The 21,100-nt window shown below is 41.4% G+C and overlaps 1 protein-coding gene across 1 annotated transcript in view; it reads left to right on the forward strand.

Annotated features, from left to right (window-relative positions):
• LOC117484559 (ras-related protein Rab-26) overlaps positions 1–21,100 on the forward strand; it is a 92,247-nt gene that overhangs the window by 52,360 nt on the left and 18,787 nt on the right. Inside the window, exon 5 of the mRNA XM_034132987.1 lies at positions 10,695–10,747. Within this exon, the coding sequence (XP_033988878.1) occupies positions 10,695–10,747 (53 nt within the window). The remainder of the gene's footprint in view (positions 1–10,694; positions 10,748–21,100) is intronic.

Here is a 21,100-nt window from a genome sequence, read left to right on the forward strand (position 1 = left end):
GGAAAAACCCCAAATCATAATTGTGCCTCTTCAGCACCCGGTGGTTTGGCTCTGTGCTGTGAAAATGACAAACTGTGAACTACACTGGGCGAAGAGGCCAGTTTCTGATAAGATAACATAAGATAGAACTTTATTTATCCTGAAGGAAATTGTTGTGCCAGAGTTACAAAAAGACAATAAACACAGCAGCATAATAATAAAACTGTACACTAACAGTGCGGTGAACAGAGCAATTAAATAACTACAGGAAACATACCGGTCACATAATTAATGTAAAATACTGTACAGTGACAAGCAGTATTTAGTAGTGCAAACAAATGTAGTGGCAGAGACGTAATTGCACGTTATTATAGAACATTAATAATAATAATAATAATATTGTACTGTTTCTGTTTCTTATTTTATGTAAAGCGTCTTTGAGCACCAGGAAAAGCGCTATAAAAATGAAATGTATTATTATAATTATTATTATTACATAGCAGAGAGTGTTTTGTAATGATGGTAATAGTATTTCTGGACCCAATTGGACCTTTTAAAGCTCCTAATACCCCCAGATGGGCCGGGCAGATTAAACTGGACTCCATCGGCCAATATGCACTGATTGCCTGGATCTTCTTTCTCTCGCATTAAGGAGTTTAATGACAGCCGAGATTGGGGCCAAAGCTGAATTAAAGAATCAATAGCTGTCTTGGGAGCGCAGTATCACTTTGAGACGACTACTGAGCTGTCGCTGGGCAGGACCTGCGCTGAATTTCAACGCTAAAGGAATGGAAATGTCAGTCTGTTAGATCCAATACTTTGGTCCAGAGTGAAATATCAGCGATCAGACAGATTGCTATAAAGTTTGGTACAGAATGTCAATGGTCTCCAGGCTTAATGACTTTGTTAATACCCTCACTTTTAATCTCAAGGCATCTGCAGACACTAATTTTTGCCAGTGAAACAATTGATAAACGATAGATCGGCACTAACTGTTTTGCTCAGACATCCACAGTTGGCAAATGATTATATATTTTGAAGATATTGGTGATTAACTAATGAGAACGAAGACTGCCATGAAATTTGATATACACTAACTAATTGCTGAGGAATACTTTCATTGCTTTGGCCTATCAAGTGAAATGTCTCAACATCAAATTGACAGATAAAAGGTTGACATCTGTGGTTGAAAATTAGCATAATATATCCTCTAAAAACAATGCGGGGTAGAAAAAAAGGAGAGACAGAGTGCTTGTATAAGGAAATTAAGAGATTGAAGGGTGTGAAAAGCTGGAGACATTTGAGCCAAGATAACCTCCGTTTATCAAATCAAGAAAGGTCCAGGGAATCAAAGCAATCAGACGGATTCAAATGTGCAAATAAAAGGTCAAAACTCTGGAGGATGACTGAGGCGAGAAGCACTGTAAAGACTAAAAGCGACTTGCACAGATTAACACATCAAGAGAATGAGAGCAGGGTTAATGAAAGGGTAGAGAGAAACCATTGTAGAGCTTTTAATGGGAGCACAACCTGTAATGAAGTGGCATTAAGCCTCAATGTAGACAGCAGAGAACAGAGGAATTACGTTGTCAGGAGAGCTCAGGTAATGGAAGAGAGTGAGCGACTTTAATCCACCCCCTCGATGCACTCGTGCTTTTTGAAAATGATGTGAAGTGCAGGCATGAAGAAATTATAGTATTCCTCAACAATAACTTGTGAAAGCTCCATCACTACCATCAAGGCTGTCTGATCGATCTCCTCTGAATATACTGTAGATGTCCCATTTTCAAATAATAATACATTTCAGCTGGAAATATTCTAATGTCCTTCCCTATAGATGGATGTAGTGGTGACGTATCGTTGCAGGCTAACCCCGAAGTTAGCATTGCAAGGACTCTCGATAAATAGCTACAAGATTTTGGAATATTGCAGAATATAAGCTTGGTGGAAAACACATGTTTATGATATTTACACGTTTTTTTCAACAGGATAATCTCCACATGTTAACATCATTTAATGATTATTGAAGTAAAAAGCTAATGTTGGGCTATACGATACGATACGATACGATATACTTTATTGTCCCCATAAGGACAGTTGTTCTGGACTCCGTCCTGCAGTGCATACATGTACATATACAAACATAGTGGACATTAAGAGACATACACATATCATCAGTCATACACCGTTTGAACAAACACAATACACAGACGCACATACTGACAATGGCGACCTATTGCACAACCCTCATAGCCAACATTTAAAAAGTACATTTCATTACATTTGACTACATATCATTTCATGTGAATGTTAAGAAGCTTAAGGAACTACAGCACGGTCACATGACTTCACATCACCACCGCTAAGCTAAAGGCGGCTAATGTTGGGCTATAAAGGAACTACAGCACGGTCACATGACTTCACATCACCACCGCTAAGCTAAAGGCGGCTAATGTTGGGCTATAAAGGAACTACAGCACGTCACATGACTTCACGTCACCACCGCTAAGCTAAAGGCGGCTAATGTTGGGCTATAAAAGAACTACAGCACGGTCACATGACTTCACGTCACCACCGCTAAGCTAAAGGTGGCTAATGTCGGGCTATAAAGGAACTACACCACGGTCACATGACTTCACGACAGCACCGCTAAGCTAAAGGTGGCTAATGTCGGGCTATAAAAGAACTACAGCACGGTCACATGACTTCACGACAGCACCGCTAAGCTAAAGGTGGCTAATGTCGGGCTATAAAGGAACTACACCACGGTCACATGACTTCACGTCACCACCGCTAAGCTAAAGGTGGCTAATGTCGGGCTATAAAGGAACTACACCACGGTCACATGACTTCACGACAGCACCGCTAAGCTAAAGGTGGCTAATGTCGGGCTATAAAAGAACTACAGCACGGTCACATGACTTCACGACACCACTGCTAAGCTAAAGGCGGTTAATGTTGGGCTATAAACTTATTTCCCTCGTTTTAGGACCCTTTCCTGCTTTTCTACTGCAGTGAAAGACCCAACATGATGGATTTAAATAAACAAAGTAACAGAATGTATAATGGCTGCCTTACATATGACTGCTCCCAGTGGTGGTGCATGATTAAGAGGGTTATTCGGAGCTTTGGCTGTTTCATTTCCCCGTAATGGCTTCCTTGCCATCTCCAGGGTTGAGTTAGGGGTTATGGCTTTAAGGAAACAAGTATTATCAATCCTTTGTGCAAGTAGCCATCAAGCTGAATAACCAAGGATTGACCCCCCAGTTAAAAATGTAACAACCTGCACTGTAGGTATGGCTTTCACTTGCATGTAGACATATGCATTCGTAATACCTATAATAAGTCATAAATGAATATATTTAAACAGGTCATCCTATTCTATTGTTGTAATTCTCCTACTGTTACTTGCCTTCTTATTTTATATTTGTATTATCCTTGTGTGAACTCCTACCTGTGTTATTATGTGTTTCAAAGTTATTGCTGTTACTGTTTTATCGCCTGAATTTCCCTACAGGGATCAATAAAGGCTTATTTTATCTTATCTTATCTCATTGTGTCACATTTTAAGGAAGCTATTTAAAGGTCTCCTGTCATGCTTTTCCGGTTATTACCCGTCCCCTTGTGTGTTATGTAGCTTTCTCTGCATGTAAACGGTCTGCAAAGTCACAAACCCTCAAAGTACACCCTGTAGCGAGTAAAACTCTAACACAGAAAAGACCTGTCTATGCTGCCCCAGAACGCCTCGTTGGGGATTTTTCTTTTTCCATTTTTTTCTTGCTGGGTATAGTGACGTGACCATACCCAAATGGACCCATTGGCCCAATCCGTGGAGCTCCTCACACACACACACTCTCTCAGCGGAGAAACTTTGACGCGCTGGGGGGGGGGGCTAGTGGAGCCTCGCAGATAGGGGTGCTGCAGCCCCCTCAGCACCCCCCCTTCCGGCGTCCATGGTGCTCAGGCTGAGTTCAGGCTGAGTTTCGCGATGTCTCGCTGTCTCGCAGACCCCACGCAGCAACCAGGAAATGACACCAGTAACCCAGCTCACACTGTCCGCTCCTCACAGCAGCGAGCCGCGCAACGTCCCGCCAACACGGCCCCCAGACCCCACGCAACATTCTCATCTGTTTGTCATTACTGGTGTCATTTTCTGGTTGCTAACAAACGCCATTGTAACACATAATCACTGATGTTCCGCTGTAATGGTGGTGGACTCATCAGAACAGAGTGGGCGAGCTGACCAATCAGAGCACAGTGGGCTCACAGGGAGAGGGGGGGGGGGGCAGGAGCTCCAACAAGCCATTTAGGACAGAGAGTGAATACACATACTATACAGAGATGCTGTATGAGAAACCAATGTGAGTTTGGAACATTGCACAATGTAAATCTATTTTAGTAGACCTCAACAACGGAATTATGATCAGTAGAAATGGCCATGACATGAGACCTTTAAACAATCTAAGAGTTTTCATTCAAAATACTCATAGAAATATTCATATCAAATTAAAAAAGCAATAAAATGTTGAAACTGCCAAAATGTTCTGTTATTGGTGTAAAATTCTAAACAATTTATAAAAAAATTCTAACCAGAACTTTAATGGATTAACTAGATCTGGACCGAGTCTAGCTCTTAACATTGGACCAGCTGTTTTGTTCTGTTAAATGCTTTTATTTTATTTTTTTAATCAAACTAAGGCGTGAAATGTCCCTGAATGCCACTTCTATGGAGGAAATGAGCTATTACAAAAATGATGCAAAAACATGGCAAACAAATGACCAAAGGACCGACAGAAACTACCTTCTAATGCATTTAAAACGGTGTCATTACCTCACAATGTCGCCGCTCTGCTCTGCCTCATCCCGTCCTTGCCTGCATCATGTTTTATTCCCTCTATCCTGTCTTCTCTGGTCTCTACTTTTATCACTAATGAGTGACTGGAGGCCTTAATCAGAAGCAGCTTGTGTCCCATCAGAGGCGGGAGGACGGGCAGCAGCAGAGGGATGGTGGGAAACGATAGGAAAGAAAAAGATGGAGGGGAAAAATAAAGTGAGAAACGGCAATTGGAAACAAATTGTTGAAGGAATCGCTCCACCATTAGGACAGCCATGAGCTCAGCGATCCATCATCAAGAGCTCTCTGTCTCTGGCTTTAGACACACACACACACACACACACACACACACACACACACACACACACACACACACACACACACACACACACACACACACACACACACACACACACACACACACACACACACACACACACACACACCTTACTACAGTAGCTGCATATTAACAGAAATGGGCAAGGTCACAGTCAAAGGCATGTTAGAGGCTTTGTGTGTGTGTGTGTGTGTGTGTGTGTGTGTGTGTGTGTGTGTGTGTGTGTGTGTGTGTGTGTGTGTGTGTGTGTGTGTGTGTGTGTGTGTGTGTGTGTGTGTGTGTGTGTGTGTGTGTGTGTGTGTGTGTGTGTGTGTGTGTGTGTGTGTGTGTGTGTGTGTGTGTGTGCTCAAATAACTCTCCCTGCTAACACTCTCCATTGAGTTCCTTTTTATTTATTCAGTGTGTGACTTTATCGTTTTGAAATATTGATCCAGCCATCATATCCCACATCTTTTACCTGTTCATTCGGAGCAGTCTGGATTCAGCTGTCACGAGACACCGAGGGGGGTTTAGTAATCGTTTGTCGCTGTGATTGATCCACCTCTTTTCTAAAATGGACACTGTCTAAATGGAGCCCTATGGGTTGTGCTTAGCTATATGAGCAGAGGAAGAAATGACAACTTCTGCTGGAGCTGTCACCCGAGAAATGAAGGATTTGATGGATGGATGGAGGGCGACGCTGGTGGATATTTCAAACGCTCACTCTCATTTTGTCACACAGGAACATCAATGCAAGGACAGCAAGTTGCCTCAGGGGATACAGTGATACCCATCAGTTAGATATATATATCTCTCTCTCTCTCTCTCTCTCTCTCTCTCTCTCTCTCTCTCTCTCTCTCTCTCTCTCTCTCTCTCTCTCTCTCACACACACACACACAGAGACCACACGCTGGCTTCTCATTAGTAGATGTGCTGTGGTGCAATCATAGGTGTGCTTTTAATTTTCAAAGCAGGAGCGGAGCACTAGAGGGACTGTTTGCACTTTTCTGACATTAACAAGTTGATTTAAATATTCTAGCAGCATTTTAAATATGCATGTTAGTTGATCTGTAAAAGTCACCTTTAAAACCTAAACTTTATTTTGGTCATATGAGACATCTTTTCGAAAATCCATTAAAATGAGCGCTTGATTATATAGGCATCAAACTCATTTGAAATTGTCAGCCAAATGTCCCTAGAGGAAAATGTCATATTCTTGTTAGTTGATGTGTAAAAGTCACCTTTAAAATCCAACTTCATTTTGGTGGTGGTAGGGAACTTATATGATATAACAAATGGCAGAAGAAGCACTTTTGAGTTCGATCGAAATTAGCTTTTGATTTTGATTAATGAAGCCACTTATATCTGTACCTTGGATCTTTACTTGGATATCTTGTAGGAGAACTTCAGGGGGTTAAAAGGGATTTCAGAAACGTACATTATTGTGTTTTCTGCTCCACATTCTTAAAAACATAACATATGAACCCCCCCCCGCATGAGCCAAATGCAGCCCTCCATCACAACAACACACCTATCAAAGTTCCTGCAGGAAGCGATGGAGCTTTGTGGCGTGAAGTGATCCATAAAGAGCGCAGCCATCCATCATCGCTTAGATATTAATCTGTTTAAATAATCACTGCTGACCTTCACTGCTCTCCTCCCCCTGAATAAAGTTATGTAAACACGCAGGAACACAGCAACCAAATGCAAATACACACAGGCCTGCAACACATTCTGTTTATCGTGCTGTCTCTAACAACTTCACTACAACACATAATAAATGTATACTCAAGTAAAGCATGTGAGCTTCTTTTGTGACATACAGTATATATAGGCAGGGTTTAACATGCATGGTGACATGTCACAGTAGAGACACTACATACTGATATACACCTGAACATCAGCAGGAGAGGACTCTTTAAAGTAGAGGCACTAAATACTGATATACACCTGAACATCAGCAGGAGAGGACTCTTTAAAGTAGAGGCACTAAATACTGATATACACCTGAACATCAGCAGGAGAGGACTCTTTAAAGTAGAGACACTACATACTGATATACACCTGAACATCAGCAGGAGAGGACTCTTTAAAGTAGAGACACTACATACTGATATACACCGGAACATCAGCAGGAGAGGACTCTTTAAAGTAGAGACACTACATACTGATATACACCTGAACATCAGCAGGAGAGGACTCTTTAAAGTAGAGGCACTAAATACTGATATACACCTGAACATCAGCAGGAGAGGACTCTTTAAAGTAGAGGCACTAAATACTGATATACACCTGAACATCAGCAGGAGAGGACTCTTTAAAGTAGAGACACTACATACTGATATACACCTGAACATCAGCAGGAGAGGACTCTTTAAAGTAGAGACACTACATACTGATATACACCTGAACATCAGCAGGAGAGGACTCTTTAAAGTAGAGGCACTAAATACTGATATACACCTGAACATCAGCAGGAGAGGACTCTTTAAAGTAGAGACACTACATACTGATATACACCTGAACATCAGCAGGAGAGGACTCTTTAAAGTAGAGACACTACATACTGATATACACCTGAACATCAGCAGGAGATGACTCTTTAAACTTCTTTCTTTTGTCGTTCTGACCACAAAGACTTCTGTTTACTTTCCGTTTGTACGAACGATTGCAACCCTGTTATTTGAATGAATATTTCATCACGCCAGGCTTTTTGTCCGGCCTTCAGGTCTAGCCGTTCGGAGCAGACTGCAGACCTCAATCTGTTTGAACTTTAGTTCATTCTTAATAATACCCTGCCCTTTGCTTCTGCCTCAGAGAACAGACATTATTGCTGCTCGATCACAATGTGTTGCGTCCTCTGGAAAACACATATTCTATTGTCAGGACAGTGTATTAAAGTGTTTCTCCTTTGTTTCAGTGTCTCTTTCAGTTAGCAGATGATGCAGTAAGATGCATTTCATAAAAAACCTTTTAGCCTGTGTAATAGCTGAATAACCATCAGCGCAATTTGCATCTTCAACTTCTAAGGAAAGCCATTATTACAAAGAGGAAGCACTTTATATTCTCCATCAGGCTATCTAATTAGCATATGTGTCTTCTTATCGTCTCACAGTTTCCTGCCGAGGTTATAGGTGGATCCATCAATATGTCTGCCTCGGTTAATCTTACCCACCTTTCTGTCTCTTTATTTTACTCACTGTCACCACCTTTTATTTATCTGTCTCTTCCTCTGCCCTTTAAAGTGACTTCCTCCATCTTTGAGACATATTTCTGTCTTCTAGGGCTGCAAAATAAAATTCAAAATGTTGTCAAAATCACAGTTTGGACTAGTGCAATATCCAAAAAACAATACACAAGACATGATGAAGACATGATGAAGACTCAGGCTCATGGTAAAGACATGTTACCTGTTTCCTTCTCGAGATTTCCGTGGGAATAGCCATTGTTCCAACCACCATGCTAGCCAGCTTTAGTGCGATTACCTGGTAGCTACAAGGCAGCTACGGTGACTTAATGGCAAGAAAACTAAAACTAAATCTCTCTCTACAAGAAAGCTTAGAGAGGGCACAGCTTAATAGCTTACTAATATAATTTATTAACAGAAAAGCAAGCAGTAAGATCAAATAAGAAAGGTACAAGTTGAAAATAGTACAAGTCTAGCAGGAGAAACTGCAACAGGCTGCATGCACGGTTAGCGCTTATGCACTAGAATAAAATAAATAGAAAATAGCAATGCGATGTCATTAAAATGTCAAAATCGCAATTAGTTGTTTATTCCAAATCCTGCAGCCCTAGTGTCTTCTTGTATATCCTGTTTTGTAACCACATTGTATCTGCCTGTAGGAAACTCTTTACGTCCTGTGAGAAAGTGCAGCTTTTAAACAGCAATTGACCAAACACCACAAGGTACAATCAGTCGTTTTGGGAGCAGGTTACAGTAAAAGTTAGAAGAAATGGATGCTGACAGCTGGAAGGAGACAGGATGCTTTCAGATGCTTGACTACGACCTCTGCAGAACTAAAACCACGTCACCTTTGCGTCCATCTTTGCACCGTCAGATCAGAAGATGCTGGAATGATTGAGTCATTTTGTTTGTCTGACACATCCATGTGACACTGGCTGATCGTCATGTTATGATTCATCTCGACCTCCAACCACGTTCCCAACTCTTTACGTCAGAGTTGCCGGAGTGTAATTGGATTAGCAGAGGGTGAAAAAGCAACTCCTGGTGGCTGATAAACACATGAGAGGTAATTAACTGGAGGAGCAGGTCATCTCTCTCTCCTTCTGTCTCTTTTTTTCTCTAAATCTCCACATTTTCTCAGTGTTTTCCCAGTCCGACAGTGCTCACGGTGATTACAACTCATTAAACACCCTTCACGCACTTGTCTGGCTGGAATAAACAAATAAAGGGGCTTAATCCAAAAGATATTGAGCAAGTAGCCATGGCTGAAGGGACGGGGAAAAGGCGGTGTATGTATTCAGGGGGTGTGGAACAATGAGGATTTATGTAAAGCAGAAGCTGGCTGGAAGCATTACATGCAGCAGTAGGAGGTAATAAGCTGAGGCTAATTATTGCAAGTGAAAGTGGATCCAGATGAGAACATTTGAGCCGATTTCCCTCGTAGGTGTAATGACTTTTCCGTCTGATCGAGCGTTATAATGCACGCCCTCCACCTCCTGCTCTGAAATACCTGAGCTGATTGCATCCGGCCTGACAGCAGAGGTGCAGTTGGAGGTGATCAGGATTCAGGTGCATCATTAATTCTGTGGTAAACAGTGGAGCTCAGCACTTTGCAGCAGTTTTTCTCTTGGGTTGGATCCAAAAGTTCTTGTTGAACTAATTACTGAAACAAATCTCACACAAATGAATGCTTGGATGGATGTTGTATTCATGTGGTGCCATTTGTTTGTCTCTTTAAAGGTCAAATTGCGGGACATAATGAGCTCAAGACTGATTCAACTCATTAACATGCACCCTTTGCTGCTTTGTGGCCCAGTTCTCAGCAAGGAATGGTTTTGTTGGGACAGAAAATGGATTGTAATTCTGCGTCTAAAGACACATGATATGTAAGTCTTATGATGTCAATTAGTCGTGGATGTGCATCAGGATCCAAATCCAGCTTTTAAACAGCAATGGACCAAACACCACAAGGTACAATCAGTAGTTTTTGGGGCAGGTTACAGTAAAAGTTAGAAGAAATGGATGCTGACAGCTGGAAGGAGACAGGATGCTTTCAGATGCTTGACTACGACCTCTGCAGAACTTAGACAACGTCATCTTTGCGTCCATCTTCGCGCCGTCAGATCAGAAGATGCTGGAATGATTGAGTCATTTTGTTTGGCTGACACATCCATGTGACACTGGCTGATCGTCATGTTATGATTCATCACGACCTCCAACCACGTTCCCGTCACGTTTTCCATTCTGTTCTACTCTCCTCGTGTTATTTACACTCTCTCTTCCCACTTTTTTGTGGACGAACTGATCTGTGATTCTGAAGCAAATTACAAAATCGTCGTATCCATTTAAAAAAATGTTTTCTTCCTCTCTCTCCTCAGCTCTGCTTCTTCTCTATGACGTTACCAACAAAGCATCCTTCGACAACATCCGGGTAAGAACAAACACACTCTCTTACAGTCTGACGGACACTTTTCCCCCTCTCTGACCTGAAATAACTGCTTTTTCGTCAAGTTTCAACCCCCAAAAAGTGTTTTCTGTAATAATTAGCAGTTATGTTGTTCGATTACAATGAAATATTAGTCAGTTAATGAAGACCAATTACTATTAATTGCATTACAACAGGTGGATAACTTGGTGAATTGATACAAAACTACTTGTTTAGGTTTAGGAAATCATGGTTTGATTATGGTTTGGGTTATAATAAGGATATATATTAGGTATCTTTGGTACAAGCATCAATTGCATCAGTGAGTATGGAGAACTTACATGTGTTAAAAGTACTTATTGGTGCATTTTTTTCGTCATTTAAGAGTCACAAAGTTACGTGTCTTTCCTGTTTTGGTTTATGTTTAAGACAAATAACAGTTATTTCTCCTCTATTCAAATTGTTTGCTGTCTTAGTGTGCACAAAAACAACAAACAAACAAATCTTTTCTCAAAGCATCATTATTTCGTTTCTTGGTGCATGCTAATTAGCAAAAAAGTGTTCGGGACAAAATCTGCCATTTGTATAAGTAGTGGGTTTATGTCCCCAGACGAAATGACACCTTTGGTAGTGGAACACGCTCCCTTTAGCTGAACAAAGCATTAGTTGAAATAGTGCTCTCTTTCCCTCTGAATATGCCGCAGAATATCAAAGTGGACCTTGCAGAGCTGATGGTAAATGATGAGTTGAGTGAGTCCCAATGACCACAGTGGCAACACATGATTGGATAAGAGGTCACTCTCCCCCCCAAATGGAGCCGTCTTTGTTCTCACAGTGTGTCTCTCCTCTGAACTAAAGTCCTGCTGTAATGTATCGACCATCTCCAGGTACAGTCTCTGCTTTGATTCAATCACAACAGAGTTAAGAGCAGAATATGGCCATTATAAAAGTGTGTGTCTCCATCTGTCAGCTTGGATGCACTTACTTTGGGAGACGCTGTGTGTGTGTGTGTGTGTGTGTGTGTGTGTGTGTGTGTGTGTGTGTGTGTGTGTGTGTGTGTGTGTGTGTGTGTGTGTGGCCTAGCATTACTATCCTTGTGGGGACCTACATCTGTTTACACAGTCACGTGTGGGGACTGGCTTCCCTTATGGGGACAAAATGGAGGTCCCCATAAGGGGAATCATTAATTTTAGGGTGAAGACTTGGTTAGGGTTAGGCATGTGTTGGTTATTGTTAAGGTTAGGATAAGTCTCCAGGAAATGCATGTAAGTCAATACAATGTAATGTCCCCTGAAGTGATGTATACATGGTATGTGTGTGTATGTGTGTGGTTTTATAGTGTGTGACCTGAATGTGTGTGTGTGTGTGTATGTGTATATGTGTGTGTGTGTGTGTGTGTGTGTGTGTGTGTGTGTGTGTGTGTGTGTGTGTGTGTGTGTGTGTGTGTGTGTGTGTGTGTGTGTGTGTGTGTGTGTTAATGATCCCTACAGAGACATTCACAGTTTAGCCTCTTTACAAACAGCTGGCTGCCCTCATTATGCTTTTAATGTTTAAAGCCTTGGATTAAATAAGAACTGTGTGTGATGAACTTTTCTCTATTACCACCAAGTTCAAATGTTATTAGCTTATTGACTCGCTACTTTCAGTACCACTATGACATTTAAAGGGGCCCTATTGTGCATTTATATATAGGTTTTAGTGCATGTAAATGGTCTGCAAAGGCTAATTGGACCATTAGACTACTTTGTTTACTTCTTGAACATAGTGACGTAACACTCGCGCTTCTATTGGCTCGCGCTGCAACACATTGTAGGTGATGCGGGGGGTGGGACCTCTCTAAGCGGTTGACCAATCACAACAGAGCCGGCCAGCTAACCAATCAGAGCAGACTGGTCTCTGGTTTCAGACAGAGGGTGAAAAGAGGTGCTGCAGCACAGACAGTATGAGAAAAATAAAGAGCTTTTTGAACATTAAAGCATGGAGACATGTCACAGTAGAGACACTACATACTGATATACACCTGAACATCAGCAGGAGAGGACTCTTTAAAGTAGAGACACTACATACTGATATACACCTGAACATCAGCAGGAGAGGACTCTTTAAAGTAGAGACACTACATACTGATATACACCTGAACATCAGCAGGAGAGGACTCTTTAAAGTAGAGACACTACATACTGATATACACCTGAACATCAGCAGGAGAGGACTCTTTAAAGTAGAGACACAACATACTGATATACACCTGAACATCAGCAGGAGAGGACTCTTTAAAGTAGAGACACTACATACTGATATACACCTGAACATCAGCAGGAGAGGACTCTTTAAAGTAGAGACACTACATACTGATATACACCTGAACATCAGCAGGAGAGGACTCTTTAAAGTAGAGACACTACATACTGATATACACCTGAACATCAGCAGGAGAGGACTCTTTAAAGTAGAGACACAACATACTGATATACACCTGAACATCAGCAGGAGAGGACTCTTTAAAGTAGAGACACTACATACTGATATAGACCTGAACATCAGCAGGAGAGGACTCTTTAAAGTAGAGACACTACATACTGATATACACCTGAACATCAGCAGGAGAGGACTCTTTAAAGTAGAGACACTACATACTGATATACACCTGAACATCAGCAGGAAAGGACTCTTTAAAGTAGAGACACTACATACTGATATACACCTGAACATCAGCAGGAGAGGACTCTTTAAAGTAGAGACACTACATACTGATATACACCTGAACATCAGCAGGAGAGGACTCTTTAAAGTAGAGACACTACATACTGATATACACCTGAACATTAGCAGGAAAGGACTCTTTAAAGTAGAGACACTACATACTGATATACACCTGAACATCAGCAGGAGAGGACTCTTTAAAGTAGAGACACTACATACTGATATACACCTGAACATCAGCAGGAGAGGACTCTTTAAAGTAGAGACACTACATACTGATATACACCTGAACATCAGCAGGAGAGGACTCTTTAATGTAGAGACACTACATACTGATATACACCTGAACATCAGCAGGAGAGGACTCTTTAAAGTAGAGACACTAAATACTGATATACACCTGAACATCAGCAGGAGAGGACTCTTTAATGTAGAGACACTACATACTGATATACACCTGAACATCAGCAGGAGAGGACTCTTTAATGTAGAGACACTACATACTGATATACACCTGAACATCAGCAGGAGAGGACTCTTTAATGTAGAGACACTACATACTGATATACACCTGAACATCAGCAGGAGAGGACTCTTTAAAGTAGAGACACTACATACTGATATACACCTGAACATCAGCAGGAGAGGACTCTTTAAAGTAGAGACACTACATACTGATATACACCTGAACATCAGAAGGAGAGGACTCTTTAAAGTAGAGACACTACATACTGATATACACCTGAACATCAGAAGGAGAGGACTCTTTAAAGTAGAGACACTACATACTGATATACACCTGAACATCAGCAGGAGAGGACTCTTTAAAGTAGAGACACTACATACTGATATACACCTGAACATCAGCAGGAGAGGACTCTTTAAAGTAGAGACACTACATACTGATATGAACCTGAAAATGAACAGTAGATGTCCTCTTTAATATTTATGAGCAACCCTAAGAAGGACTTTTTAGCCTCCCATCATTTTAAACTCTACATATTTAGCTACTAATGTTAAAATATGAAGGGATTAAAAGCGTTGTATTACGACAAGTATTGAGATTGAATCGAATGTTTTCCCTTGACCTATTATTTAAATGTTCAACCTTTTAGAAATGTTTTTTTTTTACATACTGTAGATGCAGTCCACCTTGTTATCTAGTGATGTGATCTTGCTATTTGGCTGTATGCAGCGACAAAAATGGCACAAAGAAATCGTGAGTCTCTACGTTTTAGTCATCCTGCAAACTACAGTTTTGCTGGAGCAGTAAGATAACAGCACTACCGATAGACTGTGGAGGATTTGAATTGTGAAATCTGAAAACTGGACCTGAGGATTGAGCTATGAGAGGCGAAATATCGATGGAGCACCTGCAGCACGTACTTGGTTTGCTGATCGATTTTTAACCTAATTTTGAATCATGAAGCAGCAGCACTCTCTGTGTTTCTCTTCACGTTTCATCAAATTCCCGGCTCGGAAAATTAATCTTCCTTATCCTGACATTTTCTCCTCCAATGTACATTTCATCATGTTTCTTTATTACATGTAGGATTAATAAGAGATGCCCTGGATAATGATATTCTTTCACCGTCGATATTGAGTTTTCAGCTTATTTGTGAGGTTGAAATAAGGAGTCTTCTATATGTTAAAAGAATAAATCTCCACTGCTCAAATCTGGGAAAACCTGCTATAATTGTGTTATTTTTCATCTTGAACGTTGACATTTTGATTAACTGAATATCGTCTTGTCATTGTTTCGTGGCTAATCAATCGGAGAATCTTTGGGAATCATTTCCTACATTTAATAATAATCTAATAATCCACCTTGCTCCATTAAAAAGCAAATGTATGAGAATGTTTGCGTAGAAAAAAAACGTATAGGCAAAGACAAATGGCTCCAGAGCAGATGCAAACTCAGTGGAAGGCTAGTGTGCGTGTGTGTGTGTGTGTGTGTGTGTGTGTGTGTGTGTGTGTGTGTGTGTGTGTGTGTGTGTGTGTGTGTGTGTGTGTGTGTGTGTGTGTGTGTGTGTGTGTGTGTGTGTGTGACAGTCTGGGCTGTAATCCCTTCGGAGAGGTGACAGAGCACACCTGTTCAGTACAGTTAAACCTGTGAGACACACACACACACACACACACACACACACACACACACACACACACACACACACACACACACACACACAAACATGTAAAAGCAATTAGAGCTTGTTAATGGTAATCAATTCTACTAACAACCCGACTGCAGGATCTGAGACACTCATCCGTAGATTATGGAAGGTGCACACACACTTTTTCTTTAGGTAAATTGTGTTCTGTGATGCTTGGTTTCACCTGATTGATTTATTGAACGTCTTATCAGGTGCTGCAGCAGAGTAACAATCAGCAGAGCACGGAAGTTCTGGTTTCAAGATGTACTGCCTGTTGTGCTGTTCTCCACCCACCAGCACATATCATCAGTGTGTGAAGCGTTACACACCTTTCCAGAAGCCAAACATGTTGTGCAGTTGTGATATAATCAACTCTCCACACATCACACAACTTCTCTACCTAATCACTGTTTTAGGGATACTTGTCATTTACTTGGTATTTCAATGTAATGCTACCTTTATACCCGTAAAGGTAAATATACTTTAACTTACTCCACTACTTAAGTTTCACAGCAAACTGGTTAACTGATAGGATAACGTTTTTAAATAGTCCTCGGACATGCAATGAATTTAGTCAAATATCTGACGTAATTTCAGATACAAAAGTGTGTCTTCAAAGTAGACATTATGATAGTAGAGATTTCAAATAAAGCAAACCCTGCATTTAACCCTAGTGTTTTTAGGTTTATGTTAAAGGTCCCATGTCATGGCCATTTCTACTGATCATAATTCCATTGTTGAGGTCTACTAGAATAGATTTATATTGTGCAATGTTCCAAACTCATATTGGTTTCTCATACAGCATCTCTGTATAGTATGTGTATTCACTCTCTGTCCTAAACGGCTTGTTGGAGCTCCTGCCCCCCCCCTCCTGTGAGCCCAGTGGCCGTGCGAGACAGCGAGACACAGCGAAACCCAGCCCAAACACACACACACACACACACACACACACACACACACACACACACACACACGCTGTCATGCTGGGAGTGTGTGTGTGTGCTCACACATCGACTCACAGCCTCGCCGCGTCCCGCCGTCTCAGGGAGGAGAAATCGGCGGAGCTGCAGCTGAGAAAAAGATTGAGTGTGTCTGTGTTAGAGTTTTACTCGCTACAGGGTGTACTTTGAGGGTGTGTGACTCTGCAGACTGTTTACATGCATACAAACCTTCATAACACACAAGGGGACGGGTAATAACCGGAAAAGCATGACATGGGACCTTTAAAGTAAATGTCAAAATAAATACAAAACGAGTCACTTTTGTGTATTCTCTAAATACTCAGAAAGCTAATGTAGAAGCTGCAAAAAAAAATCTAAATAAATCAGATCAGACGTGTAGGTGTATGAACGTGTTTTTAGATTTTACTTTTGAGCTGAACACACACATGTTCTACACACACACTTCTCAGTATGCATGTATTAAAGCCTCCTGCAGTCTCTCAGTGTGAACCCATTACCAGCAGCTCCTCAGAGTGAAGGCTGCAGTCAGATGAAGGGATGGACTCACTGAGTGTTTCCATCCCTCACTGTCTCTTCGTTTCTCTCTGCTCTCTACACACACACCGTCTGTCACATGACCACATACAGAGCTGACCCCCTGATAGCTCTATATGACTTCATATCTATCTTCTGCGGACTCTCAGATTGAGCTATGAGAGGTGAGGTAAAGGTGGAGCATGAACCTGTAGCATCCATTTGGTTTGCCTCAGCACTCTCCGTAGTCTCTCTGTTTCCTTCATGACATTCTCCATAATTTATAACATCTCTGATTGGTTCTTGATTGTCTCTCTCCTCATGGTCAGATTCAAATTAAGTTTAAAATAAAGAGAGATAATCATCAGCGTTTCCAATTCCAACTCTCATTTCCAAAAGAATAAAGTGTTTTATTCCTTATTGCTTGCATTATTCATCTGTAAAACTATTCTGTGTATTAATGCATGCATGTATATATATATATGTTTAATGTCTCAGGAGCCTCTACACCATTATATCAGGGCTGCTGCAGCATGTTGGTTAAACTCACTTCTCAGTTGGAGATTTGCACTTACTTGCATGCAGAACACACACATAAAAACACGCCTCGACACACACACACAAACACACACACACACACGCACACACTCTGGGGGATTGTATTGCTATTGACCTGCACGCAGGGGATGAGAGGCCACAGAGAAAAAATCATTAAATCATGAAATCACTGAAAGCCTCCTGACCACAGGGAGGCTTTGTTGTTCACAAGATTCCCACAACAAGTAGAGTACAAATCAATGTGTACTCTACGTGGCCGTGTTAGCTGGCACACGGCCACCATGTTTAGAGAGGAGAGAACACACTGCAGAGAGGACAATTATGTGCAAATATGAGCAGCGGAGATGTATGTTATCTGTTGCATTTACCACATGCTGCTCCTGCAACATATTGATGTGTGCTGATTCTCTCGCGTCCAGGAAGAAGTTTAAAGATTAAGAGACAAATGAGTCTCTGAAAGGGTTCAAATTGGGTACTTTAATTTAAGCAGCGTGGTAGTGAAACAAACAAAGGGTAAGGAAGAGACAAAGCCGGTGATGTCTTCAGGGAGCTGCAGCGAAGAAAAGAGACCGGGCTGTCCTTTTCGATTCGATTTTCCTCTTCTCGTTCTCTCCCGCTGTGTAGATAGTGGGACCGCCCTTCTCATCTTTCAATGTTCGATATCGCGAGAGAACAGATGATTTTGACATTCTGTATTCCCTGCCTACTTCCTTAAGCCTTTTCTCCTCCTTATCTCTGTCATGACTTTCTATTTAATACCTTATAAACAGCTGTAATAGTTAGTTTAGAAGTCCTAAAAAACACCTCTACGGCACAGTTCTCATTTACGGTAACTCCCTCTGACGTCATAGCTACTCACGTATGTGAAAACACTTTACGATCAACTGTACCTTCATTTAATATTCAGCAGTAATAATATCTCGACGTCTATAGATGTAGTGTTAAAGTCCGTAGGTTTTGTTATGTAACACATTCAGAAAACGTATTATTATTTAGCCACATGCTAACTGCTAACCGGATATGAAGGATTTTCAGAATAAAAGCTTGGCATTGAGATTTCCTGAGAACTTCCGGGTTTTTTCACAATAAAACAGCTTTTAAACTGCCGATATGTTTTAGACTGAATTATGCTATTAAACATTGATTTTAATTTCTAACAAACACTGGTCTTAAAAATGTAATGCAAACCTCTCGTTATGCAAGAAATGTACCTTGTCCTTGCCAACACTAATGTTATCCATAGCATACACAGCGATCACGCAGTTCTTAACGAGAAAACTAGTTGCTAAAACAAAACACGGGAGTGTACCTTGTTAGCTAATGTTAGCTAGCTGACATTAACGTTCCACATTACACTCGTTTAACACTCACCGAAACCTTGTACAGCCGGTCCCGCATGCTGGCTCTTACGGAACAGACTAACTCCCCTTTGGTGTAATAGCAGCTCTCAACATGCGGAACAAATATGTATTGAAGTCAATGGCGAGACAGAAATAATTTTTTGATCCCGTTTGAATTGTGCCATGAATTACACATATGATGTTTGTCAATTTAAAAAAAGAATTTCCAAGTCCAGAAAGTCACTGTTAGTCGTAAAACTGTTGAAATATAAGACTATGCAACTAGAAGGACCACAAATCCAGTCACGTAAGTGATGTCATAAGAACTCGTTTAACACTCACCGAAACCTTGTACAGCCGGTCCCGCATGCTGGCTCATACGGAACAGACTAACTCCCCTTTTGTGTAATAATAGCAGCTCTCAACATGCCCAGACGTGTAATGATTTTCACCTGGTTTAATACGTTTCTGAAAGAAAGAGGTGAATGTGCTAACGTGACGGCCATCTTGGTGGTGGTGACGTGTGTTGTGCGAGACCAGAGATGTAGTTCATTGAGCGGTTTTACACAAAACTAAGTGTTACTTCACAGTTTTACGACAAACTTTTTTTTTTCTTGACTTGCAAAATGATCTTTTAAATTGACAAACATCATATGTGTAATTCGTGGCACAATTCAAACGGGATCGAAAGATAATTTCTCTCTCGCCATTGACTTCAATAGGAGGTCCACCGGAAAGGGAGGGACTTCGGCTCTCTATTGGACACATACAGGAAAGCATAATAAGGCCCCTTTGAGCAGCCAACATGTGTACGGTTTCTAGCCTGAGGGCTTCAGATGTTTCTCTGGAGGGATGTTTATGTAACTGAAGTCTGATATAATGATCTGGAGCTAAATGTAGCATGCTTTAAGTGGGACCTGTAACACGTGAATATGCAAAATCACAAACATGCATTGCACTTATTTGGACACTTTAATACACTTCAATGCAAAAAGAACACACTCCACAGAAGCTTGTCACACAACCTGACACACACACACACACACACACACACACACACACACACACACACACACACACACACACACACACACACACACACACACACACACACACACACACTCGCTCTGATGAGGAAAATATCTATTTTTCTTCTTCTCTTCTTCTGCCTTTTCATCTGCGTCTCATGTATCCTCCTGAGGATTCACCCTTCAAGCTTTACTTATTAATCAGTCGTAGAGAGAGCTTATTCACTCCAGCGTTTGATCCCGCAGCTCACTCTATTTCCCCGGGTGGGAACATGTCCTTTAAGCTCAGGCGGATCCAAATAAAAACCACTAAGACGTCTTCAAATACTCTGCTGTTGTGTGTTGTACCAAACCAACGTGTTCTTTCCTGATTCCTACAACAAACCCACTGTGTAGAAAGGGTTGGGAACATATTTAAACCGGCCCTATTGTACTTTTTGGGGTGTTCCCTTTCCTGTAGTGGGTTATATGGGTTTGTGTGCATGTAAATGGTCTGCAGAGGCTAAAATCCCTGTGTTTATCACCCCCCATTTAAGTTATGTAACCTTATTTTATGTATATATAATGTGATTGATTGATGTGGAAGCTCCACCTTCACCACCTTTTTTAGGCAGGTGCAAGTTTGTAGTTTTGCAATGTGAGGAGTTTACCAAATATAAAAAGTGAACTTATGAGGAAATGTGCAGCAGAAGTTTTAGATCTGTATGCAGACGGTGTGCTACAGTATAGTGTGTGTGTGTGTGTGTGTGTGTGTGTGTGTGTGTGTGTGTGTGTGTGTGTGTGTGTGTGTGTGTGTGTGTGTGTGTGTGTGTGTGTGTGTGTGTGTGTGTGTGTGTGTGTGTGTGTGTGTGTGTGTGTGGACGTGGGGTTTCTGTGTGCGTGCGTGCGTGCGTGCGTGCGTGCGTGCGTGCGTGCGTGCGTGCGTGCGTGCGTGCGTGCGTGCGTGCGTGCGTGCGTGCGTGCGTGCGTGCGTGCGTGCGTGCGTGCGTGCAGCGTTGCCTCTAGTCGACACAGCAGCGTCTCAGAGGACTGAACCCAGATTCTTCCAAACTCCTGTATTTATCTTCATATATAACTTACACTCTTATAGATTTATATTCCATAT

This window comes from Trematomus bernacchii, unplaced genomic scaffold (assembly GCF_902827165.1).
Source record: "Trematomus bernacchii unplaced genomic scaffold, fTreBer1.1, whole genome shotgun sequence".
Taxonomy (NCBI): Eukaryota; Metazoa; Chordata; class Actinopteri; order Perciformes; family Nototheniidae; genus Trematomus; species Trematomus bernacchii.